General features: G+C 41.1%; 1 protein-coding gene across 4 annotated transcripts in view; it reads right to left on the bottom strand.

The window, feature by feature from the left end:
• Positions 1 to 5,369: 5,369 nt before the first annotated feature.
• Positions 5,370 to 13,323, bottom strand: part of SHROOM2 (shroom family member 2) — a 126,151-nt gene continuing 118,197 nt past the window's right edge. For all 4 annotated transcript variants that reach the window (XM_071747800.1, XM_071747808.1, XM_071747820.1 and 1 more), the window contains one exon: positions 5,370 to 8,194. In XM_071747800.1, coding sequence (XP_071603901.1) covers positions 7,928 to 8,194 — 267 coding nt within the window. In that variant the 3' untranslated portion in view covers positions 5,370 to 7,927. The remainder of the gene's footprint in view (positions 8,195 to 13,323) is intronic.

The following is a 13,323-nucleotide window of genomic DNA, read 5'->3' as shown; positions in this document are numbered from 1 at the left end:
TGTAACTCCTGACACCCCTGAATATTTGCACCTAATTTTTATTTTCATGTGTCCCTCTTATTGGTTCTTGATAGGACTTTCTCTGCTAAATGAATCTCATTTTGTATGTGATGGTGAGTAGCACATACACAGCAATCTTTGAACCCCAGTTTTGATATTCTCTCTACTCTCTAATAATTTAGATGAGTCTTAGTCTTATGTTTTCCACTTTTTCAACACCTTTGTATTGGACAGAAGAATGAGACACAATATTTTAGAAAGTTTAAAATGTTTTCAGCAATGTTGCACAGCAAGATAGTACTGCAGCGGTAGTGGATCAAGGGTTGGACTTGATGATCTCTGAGGTCCCTTCCAACCCAGACAATTCTATGATTCTATGATACTTCTATATTACCCCTCTCTTCAAACTCACCATTTCAGCCTTTGTCCTAGAGCACTGAGTTCACGTGAACTGTTCATTCACTGTGACCCCATGCAGTGTTTGAGGGGTTTCTGTTCGTCACTCTGCCCACGGCATCTCCACCACTTGCTCCTTCACTGATTGCTTTGCATGTCTCTGTATGAAGTGGCATTTTGAACACACCCAGTGTGTTCCAGTCTTGCTCGGTAGAACTTTCCTCTTCATTGTTTGCCATGTATGTGGCAAGCAGTGACCATTACTGCTGTGCCTCTTTTGTCATCATCTCCCATATCTGTGTGGTGGAACCGCCCATTGCATAAAAATGCTGGTCTAAGTAACTCCACCTTTGCAAAACCACTGGAACAGCAGAGTTTACTCAACTAGTTCTTTTTTTCCCCCATTGCAGTAAAAACAGGAGGAAAAGCTATTTTTAATAATTCTCGAACTATAAATGTATACAAACACACAGAGGATTTGGAGAACAGAGTTTTGTAAGAATCCCTACACCTCAGATGCCAGAGACTTCTGTATTCAAATCAAACGGCATTTAACAAATGGGCATGCAATTTGTGCAGGGCACCACAACATTTGGGCTGTAAGAATTTAATGGTTAGCCAGGGACCTAAGGAATGGGTTAATCCCACTTTTGATTTCCATTTCTACATTAGCTTTGTCTTTCTAGAGTGGAGGAAAGGAAGGGAGAGATACGTGGGTTGAACTAAGCTCTCCCAGTAACCTTATTTCAATTTGCCTATAGAGGGAAGCAAGGCCAATTGGGTTCCTAGTGTAGGCCCCCAGCTCTGTGCCTAAATGGCAATCCAGATCTAGCACCCCATGCATGCTGAAGAGTTGTCCTTTAATACTGATATTAATATCAGTGTCTGCAGCCAGGAACCTCAAACTAGAAAAAAACCCAAAACAACAAAAACCAAGAGAAAGGTGCATCTGTAACTGTCCCAACCAGCTTAGGCACTTACATTGCAATTAGCCCACACTGTAAGCTTGGATTCAGAGCCTGAATTAATATCTTGCATCTGGATGGCAGATAGGGAACTGGGTCAGATTCTGGTCACCCTTATCCCCAAACTGTTTCTATTTTCTAAGTCACTGCTTGCTTCTAAGTCACCGAAGCACTGTACCTCATGTATGCAGTAGTTGCTTCTGGCTTTTTACATCATGCTTTCCTAGCAGCAGATGATCCAGCTTAAGCAGGACCTGGATATTCCTCTGCCCTCAGCCAGAAGCCTGGTGGTTAAGCAAGCTCATCACAGGTGGCAATTGTGCAAGCAAAATGCCAGAGAAAAAGCCAGGTCAGACACTTGGTAAATGTGCAGTCTGCCCTACAAGATGGAAAACAGCCTCATCTCACGGCCTGGGTGACTTAAGCACCTCAGCATGCCTGAGGAGCTAAGTTGTTTGGAAAATTTAGGATGACTAGAGAGAAAGGATGACTTTTTCCTCAGTGCCAAGTGCTCATTACTGCCAGAGCCATGTCAGTGGCTCCCAAGAAAAGGGGCATACTGGGTGCATTCAATGGCACGAATGGTCTCTTCTAACACTGTAAAACCTGAGAATCTGAAATTGAGTTTTTCCTCAGAAGTTTAAATTTTAAAGATGCTTCATATTTTTTGTATACCACAATAATTAAAGATGCCTGGTCGAGCCTATGGAGACATTATGGTTTTGCTGTATCACGCACGCTGTAAGAGAAAAGCGGGAAATTCACAACCCTGATGCAGTTTACTGCTGGTTTAGTTTTATTTAGTTCAGGGTTTTGTTGGTTTTTTTGTTGTTGGTCTGGTTTGGTTTTTTTGCTTGTTTTTTTTTTTAGTATTAACTTCCAGGTTTTCTTAGTATTAACTTCCTTGACATCTGTATCACCCCATTACTAATATAAAGAACTTGACCTGTTCCACCTCTTTCATGTCAATGTTGGCCACTTCAATCATCACAACTTGGCTTCCCTTTTTATCTTTAGAGGAACCATACCTGCCTGTCAGTGCTGCTGGAGCTTTAACTCTTGGGAGTGGCTAGGAATGGTACTCACAAGATTCATGCTTTTCTATTTAGATACTGAGATAAATAATCTTATCTTCTATTGCTTAGTCTTTAGCCTGCAATTGCTCATTGTATTTAATTTCTCTGAGGCTGCTAGAAAAGACACAAGCTGAATTTACCAGTAACAAACACTTTATGAAGAGAAGACAGCTGGGAAGTGACACACATGTTGAAACTCAACACTTGAAACAATCTTAAGAGGGATTTTCTTAATTCCTCTCAGGCTTTTGGGCTTAACAGCTCTCCCTGTAAAATGTTTTGGCAAAACTCTTGTAACTATACACCCATTACCCAGTTTACAGAATGTGCTGCCCATCAGGAGGCCAGCAAATGCTACCACAAGGAACTGCAGCAAACTCCCAACTCTTGCTAATGTGAGACCACAGATTTTTCAGAGCTAAAACCAGCTCCTCTCACAGAGATAACTCCATGGAAATATATCAGCACAGATGTTGGATTCTTGAGCAGTCTCACCTGTGACTTGTGCCATGCAGGTTTCATTTAGATACCACTTCGCCAGAGATGTTAATGAAGATGTTACAATTATTCTTCTCTATCTTACAACACTTTGTAAATCTTCATTTCCATGTCACAAATTTATTTCTTTCAATTTAATTTTCACCCATTCAGGACAGGCAATCACAAAGAGCAAAATGAAGTATTTCAACAGAAGTGGATATGTGGTGGGAACCTGGTCCTTATTCATATTTTAGGTTAACCACTCACCCCAAGAGAGAAGGAGATGCAGAGAATTCCTTACCCTGCTTCATCCCAGAAGAGATGCCAGAAACCACTGCATTAGCAGCCCAGATACTCTCAGCATCCCACCCGTGGCAGCAGCCAGCACCCAGACAAGGTTTTTGAAAGCAGTAGCTGGCAAGAAGCATTGACAATCAGTAGTTAAGTTTCCTGTGAGCCTTACCAGTTAGCAGTTTGTTTAATCCAGAAAAATCAGTGAGAATCAGACTTGTAGCAAGACTCCTCCAATACTGAGATAATACTGGTAATAGTGGATGGTACAGTCTATAAGCCTAACTATCCTCCTGCCAAATTTAGGAGCCTGCCTCTGAGACAGAGATAACAAAGCACCTAAAAATTAAGCTATTGTGAGAATTTTTAATATAGGAGGGAAAAAAAAGAAAAAGAAAAAAAAAAGCACATTTTACTACCTTGTTTTCAGGGAAGTCTCAGCTGCTTTACTGAAATGAAACTCTGAGCTTAAGATAAACAACAGCTGAATGCATTACCTGCCCACACGGCTACAACTGAGAAAAAAAGGTCCTAAGTATGGCCTGTTTTGAAAAGATTATACCTGCTCAGGTTGTAGGTGTGCTGTTAGAGTCCGGGAGAGAAACCACCTCCTGCTGCTTGAACACAACTGAATTTAATCTCATTCTGATTCTCTCCTGAGGTGTATTAAGTTACAATTAAGTTAACCTACTTCAAATGCAACAGCTTAATCCATAGAAACATTATCAGAACTCTAGGTAGGGAGAATAAAACCCAGGATTTCAGGGGAGTTCAACAACCTGGGCAAGCCATGGTACAGCTTGTGGATCCCTATAAGTAGTTAAGTTACAGACTGGAACTGTGGTAAGTGAATGTGATGTGCAATTTACCACAGCTGGCTTTGGACAATATATAGTCCAGCAATTTTAAGATGCAATTTTAAATGTTTATAACATCTACTCTGTGGGCAAGTTCCACCCAAGTATGTGGAAAAATCCCCAAAAATCCAATTTATACTCGCACACAAAAAAAACCCCTACATCTGAGAAGCCTTTAATTAGGACAAACCTATGGACTTCTGAATAAATCACTGGACACCCTTAAAATAAGCATTACTGTCCTACTGGACACCCATCATAATGCCTTGCTAGCTAATGAACTGCCAACAGATACTTCACCTATAAAAACTGAGACAATTAAGTACACCAGAATTAATCAATTGAGCTTGATTAGGAAAGAACACCATGAAAGACTGACCCCTTTGAAATCCGAGGGTCTCAATTACAGAAAATAAAGAGCTTAATTTCAGTTTAAAGACAAGCAATTTTTTCTCAGTCCTAATAATACAGAAAAACGAGACTGTTACTTCCCTTTAACTGCCATCCTGGATTATACCAAATTCCCAGGAAAGCAGGTGAAACAAGGTGAGTCCCATGCATGTGCACAGGGAGAGAAGAGGAGGGTAAAAAGCTCCATTAGATGTTTAGAAAAATCCTACAAATACCCAAGTATTTTTCCTTCCCCAACTTTCATTTCCCAGAGAGTTTTCTATGATAAAGAGCTTCACAGACAATTAGCCATAAAACATATCTGTGGTCACCTCTGTAATGAATTTGTGCACACTTGACACTTTTTCCCCAATAAGTCGGAAGACTCTGCTGTTAATCTGAGAACCTCCATTATACTGAAATTCCACAATTTTTGTGAAAGTCTGGTAGAGCTGGAAAGTTCACAGTGATCTGTCCTTGGGAAATATCTTGAGAACCACTGAGTTTATATATTTCTGTTTGAAAGATCACTCTAAACACAGGATGAAGGTGAAGCCTAGTGTAATTGCCAAAGTAGAAAAATCTTGGCCTCTTCTCCAGTACAAACTCCTTAAGTCCCAAGAAACTGATTTATTTTATCCACCTGGTAACCCATCTTCCTTTCTGCTCTCCTGTACTCACACACTTGAATTGCTGAATCGATGTAAACACATTTCAGTTACTTACCCTGGGAACTTGAGAATGATCAATTAAGTCAACAGGTTAAATAACCTGTGTAAAGACATCAAGCTACTTCAGACCATCAGGTAACTGGCCTGGCCTTGAAAAGCTACAGGCACTGCTGAGGAGCATCCCGAAATGGCACAGAAAACCAGCAGGTTTTGAGAGTTAAAACTGCACACCAAAACTAACTCTACATTGCAATATACAGTTTATTTTCTCAAAGTCAAGCAATGCCATTTTTCAGTAGGTAAGTGATAAGTGGCAGGCAGGAAAACTGTACATTTTCACTCTGGGCTGGAGGATCCAAACAGTTGGAGAAACACAGTGGAAATTTTTCACTATACAAACGAGATCTAGAATTGAGAACATAAGGTGAAGAAACAGCCAGCCCCAGGATGCCAAAGGCAAAACAATAGCACCAGATTTTTTCAAAAAGCAACAGTATAGTTATTTACAGATTTATATATAACACTGGGAGGCCAGCATCTTCAGGTTCCCAGGGTGATATATTTTCAACACAATCTGAAAAAAAAATCTAACACAGGAAAGGTGTCTACGCAACTGTTCTGTGAAAAGGGTAATATATATATATATATATATAGCATTCATGATATTGCTACCTTCTAGCAGAAAGACCTAAATCAAAGTACTGTATACAGACACATTGTAATTATATTATTATTCACATTTCACATACACATTTCAGAGTAACCACAACATGTAAAATTTTTAAAATGCCACAGATAAAACAATGCACACTTTTCTCCAAGCTAAAAGAGACAAGCATAATTTATTTGGGAATTGTTTAGTTTTGGGTTTGTTACGGTTAAGGGATGAGTTTAAGGACAGAGGGGTAAGTTGTCCTAGGAACATAGCAGCAAATAACTGTGAGATGCCAGAGACTACATTTCTGAACTAGGAGGAAGAAACTAAGGTCAGCTGTAGGTCTTGCAAAATGGGAGTTCTCAGCTGATACACATCATAATCATTTCATGAAATATTTGGTCCAGGTATACAAGGTAGTGCACTATAAGGGGAGCAAGTCCTTTTAACATCTGCATCTGTTTGTAAAGGAACAAGGACTTCTGCTACCCAGCTCCCCAGCTCCAAGTAATTTGCTTATAAGCACCTCTCCAGTTGTCTCAGCATAAAAGAGAGGATTCAGGCAAGAAGGACAGAAAACCTTCTGTGAATGCTGTCACTGCTGGAAGAGTGGGGAAGAATTATTTTCTCTTTCCAACACCTAACTACTCCTATTTTTAACCTGCTTAGCTATAGACTGGCATTCACACCCACCTCAAAAAAAAAATGGCTCCTTGTTGGGCAACCTGTTTGTCCATACTACAATGCAAATGGCATATACACAAAGTCATCCAAGACTTTCCTTTGCCTGCAAAACTTTATCTTAACAGAGAACTTGATGTTCAGACACTCCAGAATTTCTGTGTAGGTATCTAAGCAAGTCAACATAACCTTTTCCTACACTAAAAATATGAATAGCAGCTTGGTTTAGAGCTGCTGGAAATAATCTGTAACAAGTCAGTGGCAGTGTTACTAGCACACAACCAGTAATCTGACACTGTGAATTAGCATCCTCTTGTTTATCATCATTTAGTGGAAAAAACAAAGAAACAAAACCCACTTAATTTCACAGTTACAAAGCAGAGTTGCTCTGAGTAATGCACAGTATTTACAAGGCAGAAGTTGTTTTTATTGCATTTGGTAGTCTGAGGGAGAGGAAACAACAAACAGCATTACGTAGGTCAGCTGAAGTATAACAACCATCTATATAAAATCATCACAATCTTGAGCAATCAGAAGACATATAGAAACAGTGTCCTTAGCCTACATTTATTTTCATAAAGTGTAGTGGTTTGGGGAGAGGAAGAATGAAAACATGCATAAAAAGCACAAGAAAGAGCAAACAAGCTTTCTAAATAATTTAGATGAGAAATGTTTTGAACAGAATCAGCACAGTATTTCCAGCCAGTTTTCTTAAATCAAGTACAACTTGGTAAAGACAACTGCTTGCATTGCAGTAAGAAGGTGTACAACATCTTGCAAAATAATTTAAAAAAAAAATCTTCAGCAACATAGCCACTAGGTGATTTGCAAGCTGGTTTAAGTAGCGTGTAACTGAGACTGAGTGTAAAGTTACTTTCTGCAAGGGGAAAGTGCCATCCTATATACAATATTACAAAAAAGTGTCTGATGCCACAGGATCAGAGTGACACTACATTTCAGCAATCTGAATATATTAGCTATAAGATGCACACTTCCCCTATTTAATGTGTCTTTAAAAAAAATAAAAAGCCACTAAATTTAGAGCTTCTAAATTTGTGTGCATTCATAAATTGCTGTTGGGTTTCCCAGCAGTCTGTACAGCATCTGAACACAAAGAAAGTATACAACCTATTCTAAAAAATGTTTGCATGCACAACTGCCACAGACTTCCAACTTACTAAGCAGAAAGGTTAAAAGTCTATCCTTTTCTGTGGAGTTTTCTGTAAGTTAAGCAATGAGAAACAGCTGTGATGTCCAGCAATAAAAACGTGTTTTAAAAAATTACATACATCATCCCAAAAAATGAAAGAGAGCGTTATTGCTGTTGTGAGAGCTATTTTTTTCCTGTGCACTTGTTTCTCTACTGGGCACTCAGACAAGCCAAGATACTTGCTGACACACTTGGTAACTCCTCCATCCCTTCCTTCTTTCCCATTTTTCACATCCTGGGTCACACTCAGCCCTCTTATTTAAGCCGTTCAGGTTGGAGGCTGTCGGTCAGACACTTCAGCTGCTCTTCTCCCAGCTTGATCTTGTCCTCCAGCTCTCGCTGCTCAATGATGAGGGCTGACTTCATTTTCACAAAGTGCTCATAGTCTGCCAAGTTCTCCTCACTCAAGTAGTTCGCCAAGATGTCGAAGACAATGCGCTCCCGGCGATCCAGGTTTTCCTTCAGTTCTTTTGCATCTTCATGTTGCTGGGTCAGCAGCTTCTGCTTCTCTACCAATGTCCGCTTAGGAGAAAAGAAAAAGAGTTAAAAACTCACCAAGATGGGACAACAGCTTCAGTGTTTACATCTCAAGCCTGTTTTATCAACAAATAAACTCCCCTGAATACTTACAGAGGTGGGATAAGATTGCATCTTAAAGTGTAATCTAATAAAATGCATTAAAAAATTGGACTGAATCCATGCGAGATGCACCATTATTTCTGTTGGCCTTAAAAGCAAGAACTTCAAAGACTCCTATTTAATAGTCCGAAATAGTTATATAAAATACAGTTGCCTTTGAGAAACATCCAAGGTCTCCAAATTAAGACACTCAGCTATGACTTACATCTTCAACACACAGCACTGAACTCACAAAATGAAACAGCTGTGGTTAAGAGATCCCACAGACTCACTACAGAGTGACTGGTTCTGACTCATTTCTTAACACTGCTGCAACCTACATGGCTTCTCCATAAGATGTGAAGTCATGTGCTCTTAGTGCACAAGAGAGCTGGGATTAAATAACTGGAAGGAAGTAAAAGAAACAACCAACCAACCAAAAAAAGCATCATCTTTCCAAAAGGGCTGTGAACTTTCTGTTTCATGCCCTCACAAGAGACAGAATAGGAAAAAGGAAGGTTGAATAGAGAAACACACAAAGAGAGAGAGTGCTATATCCCAATTATACATATGTATGAGGACGAAGGGTGAGGTACATCCCAACCAACTTCACCTGTCTACATAGCAGACAGCCACTCCTGAATCACTAGGCCACACACCTGGTCTTGGGTTAGTGCAGTGGTGTTTTGGAAGTGGGGGGCACAGGGGTGGCTCCTGTGAGAAGATGCTGAAAGGTTCCCATGTTCAATTCCTGCCCTGCCTCTGCCCAAGGCTGAGCAGATATGGGAAGCTGGATGTGCCTCGCCGAGTAACATAAAGGGAAAATGAAATTGCAAAAATATTTTAAAAAGCACCTGCAGAGCACAATAGAGGATGAAGTGAGAGAGCAATGTCAGAGAAATGCCACCAAGGTCAGTAAAGAAGAAGGGGGAAAGGTGCTCAAGCAGAGATTACACCACAGCCCACGGTGAGGTGGCAGCTGTGCCCCTGCAGCCCACGGATGCTCCCAGTGGAGCAGTCCCTGAAGGACCATGGTGGGGTAAATGTGGATTTGTAGCCCCTGAAGTGTCACAGGTGGCAGATGTGAAGCAGCAGTAGGATGTGAAGCAGGATCTGTTCTTGAGGGACTGCACTTGCTGAGAGGGACTCATGTCAGAGGGGCTCATGAATGGGATGCAATACTGGAGCAGGGGAAGAACTGTGAGGAGTCCTCCCCCAGAGGAGGAAAGAACAGCAGAAACACTGTGTGGGGAACTGACCCTAAACCTTTGCTCCTCATCTTGCTGTGCTGTGATAGGGAGATGCAGGAGTGAAGTGAGCTGGGTCCAGGAAGAAGGGAGGGGAGAGAAGTATTAAGATGTGTCCATGTTTTCTCTTTCTACTTGTAGGTTACATTTGTTGGGGTTTTTTGACTTCCCAAGTTGAACCTGTCTGGTTTTTGCCTGTTACTGCAAATGGGGAATGCAAACCTCCCTCTCCTTGTCCAAATGAACCTTTGGGTGGAATTTCTCCTCCCTGTCCCACAGTGGGAGTCAGAGGAGGCCTGGTTGGTACTGGTTGGGCCTAAACCACAACACTCCTTTAGCAGTGTCTGGAAAGAAACAGAAACATTATTAATCTGACCTGTTCCAGGTGTTTGCCTAGAGCTGATTGCCTTTCTCCAGCAACAAGAGCAGACTGTCCCATTCTTACATCAGGAGCTCTTGTACAGATTTCTGAACTTAATAAAAAAGTGTCCCCATGAGGTACTACTTTATAACTGTTAGTTTTGCTTCAGAGATGAATTTTGCTTTGAGAAACTGTCTTCAAATAAACCTTAGTCTGTTCAAATACTGTGTCCACTTCTTTTCATTTGGACTTCATGTTAAATCACACATGCAATAAGCCTAAAGAATTTACACAAGTGTTTTTATAGACTACAAAATTTAGAGTACTTTAAAGATGGAAGTATGAGATACAGGGGGATACAGACCATCAATTTTAAAAAGACTTCTATCAGAGTTGCACATGTATCTTGTATCTCTATCACAAACCTCAGAGGGTGAAACTCTTTCAGACTTCTGCTGAAAATGTGCTTAAAATATACTGCCTACATTAACTAAGGATTCAAGACAGCTATGGAAGACAAGTCACAGAAATCACAGATTATTAGAAAACCCACAGTTCAGTCTTCCTTTGAGCATCTGCCAGGGAAAAAAAAATCCTACTGCAAGTTGTAAGCAGAACTATGTGCTGCTAAGAGATGGAAGTACTGTTCTCCTAAATTCACCAGGGGAACTAGCAGCTAAGCCTAAACTCTGAAACTTTGCAGCTTGTGTGTATTCTGAGAAGAAGAAATGAACAGAATTTCATGAACACAAGAGGGCATATACCAACCAGCTGGTAACTCAGTTGCAGAGTCACTCACCTAACCTTGGGATGAAATAGCTCTGACTTACAACCCATTTGCTATCATTGTCACCAAACGCAAGAAAAAAATCAAATATTTAGTCCCTCGTAACAATTTCTGAGATTCAACTCGCATGGTTCCTTCTTAGCAAGCCTATGACATGACTTTAAGATGAACATGAGTGAACCGACTGATTTTATTTTAAAGGACAGTAAATACTACTTTCATTATGAAAATTGCATGAGTACCTCTGCCCTGTGGAGGTTTAAGGAATACTTAAGAGAAGTGGGGTGTAGAAAGGTAGAAGGCTAATGAGAATTCTCCTGAATTTCCTTTTACTTCTGCCAAAGATCACTGACACTAGAAAGCCTGGTTTGAAGAGTGAAGTGAAAAACAATGTAGAAGGCTCAAGACACCATTTTTGAGGAGGTTTTAGAGCACTGGGTAAATGGCCCACCAGGCCTAAAGGCATGAAAGGATGTCAGATGGTTTCATCTGACCGACTTCAAACCAACTAAAGCCAAGTGAAGTGCAGGGGGGTTTTTTTGCAAGTGGTGGTAATCTGAAGCCCCAGCAAAACATCTGAAGCTCCTCTGATGGAACAATCTCTGTCTCTTTCTATTGAGAGCCTTTCTCAATAACTGTTTGCTGTTTGAACCACAGCCAGAATAGAATATATGAATAGAGACTCCCTCCATGTATTTAACTTCCAAGCATCCAGTACCTAAACTACTATCCCTGTCACTTGTCCCTACAAGACTGCCAAGTCTTGTAGGCCTGGGCACCTGATCATATCTGTGGGCTGCTGGTTCAGTGCTTTACAGTTCTTAACACACTCTGGCTTGTATTGATAAGAAAAGTAATGAGATGACACTGTTCTCATTGAGTGGAAGGAAGAGGGCTGGCAGCTATTTCAAATTAAGCCTTCTTCAGAAGCTGAAGTTAAAATACCTGATAGCTTTCCTTGTGGCAAACTAGACCTGTGGCAGAGCATCTAAGAGTCAGAGTATTAATTCAGCAGTGATTATTTGTCTGCTGACTGACTGTTAGTTACAAAGTCTGCTGAGCTGGTGCTGGTTCCTAGAAAGCAGAGAATTATCAGAATAGTGTTTATTAGACAACATCAACTTCAAAAGAAACCCAGCAAACAAAAGCGGTCAGTGATCACTAGCAATATGATTCCCAGGGATGGCAGTAATCTACCCTGTTTTGTTCATATGGTACATCAGTAGTATACCAAATATCATCATGTGACCCACAAAATACCAAAGGACAACCAAAAAGCTTCAGAGTTATGCACACATAACCCTACATGCATTGAATTCATAGTCAGAGTACCTGGAAGCATCTCTGACCAACATTTTAAGACCTATTTCTGTTGTTGCTATGGCAAGACTGGTGTCAGTGCTGGAGAAGATGAATGGGAACTAGAATACACCAGGGATTTGCATTTCTGTCAGTCTAAATTTGACAGCAGAAAACACAGACAGTTTTGGACTGCCCTTACTACGTGACAGCTCTCCTTCCTTTTTCACACCTAGCCAATAAGCTATATTTATCATAGCTCTCAAACTGTTTACTATGTGCTCATATCATCTGGTAGCTCTTTCCTCAGCTCCCACTCCCATCTTCGAGCACATTAAGGAACTGTAACTGCATTTGGAAAAAAGAAGTCTAAAGAAGGATTAAATTGCTTTAAGTTTCAGAAGCTTTGATCTGCACTCTAATAAGCTGTCAAATACCTTCCCTTTGCCTTAGTCAGGGAGGGGTCTGGAGAGCCATTATACAAGTACGTTTGGCAGCAGCTAGGGCCCAGCAGCAAAAACACAGCTTCAAACTAGACCCAGCACTCGCTGTTTCTTACTGGTCAAAGAGAATCACAGAACCATTCTGGCTGGAAAAGACCTTTAAGATCATCGAGTCCAACAATTAATCTAACTCTACCGAGTCCAGTGCTGAACCATGTCCCAGAAACCTACACCATATCCCTGAGCAACCTGTTACAGTGATTCTGTTCCCCTCAGCCTCCTTTTCTCCAGACCAAACACCGCCAGTTCCCTCAGTCTCTCCTCATAAGACTTGTTCTCCAGACCCTTCACCACCTTTGCTGTCCATCTCTGGACTTGCTCAATGTCCTCTGTGTAGTGAGGGGTCCAAAACTGAGCACAGTATTTGAAGTGTGGGCTCACCTGTATTGAGTACAGGGGTACAATCACTTCCCTTCTGCCCTTCTCCTGCTGACCACACTATTATTGATACAAACCAGGATGCTATTGGCTTTCTTGGGCACACTCATGCACATTCAGCCAGCTGTTGACCAGCACCTCCAGGTCCAAAAGGAGCAGCCTGCTTTTCAGCCATTTCATTTTCACCTCTGGGCAGCTTGCTTTTCAGCCATTCTTCCCTAAGACTGTAACATTGCATGGGGCTGTTGTGACTGAAGTGCAGGATCCATCACTTGGCCTTCTTACAGAAGCACAGAATGACAAGGGTTGGAAGAGACCTTAAAGATCATCTAGATTCAACCCTCCTGCCATGGGAATGGACACCTTCCTCCAGATCAGGTTGCTTAGAGCTCCATCCAACCTGCCCCTGAAAACTGCCAGGGATGGGTCTTCCACTACTTCCCTGGGTAATCTGTCTT

This window comes from Heliangelus exortis, chromosome 1, assembly GCF_036169615.1.
Source record: "Heliangelus exortis chromosome 1, bHelExo1.hap1, whole genome shotgun sequence".
In the NCBI taxonomy this organism is placed as follows: domain Eukaryota; kingdom Metazoa; phylum Chordata; class Aves; order Apodiformes; family Trochilidae; genus Heliangelus; species Heliangelus exortis.
Note: the sequence above shows the minus strand (reverse complement) of the source record. Positions and strands in the feature narration are given on the sequence as shown.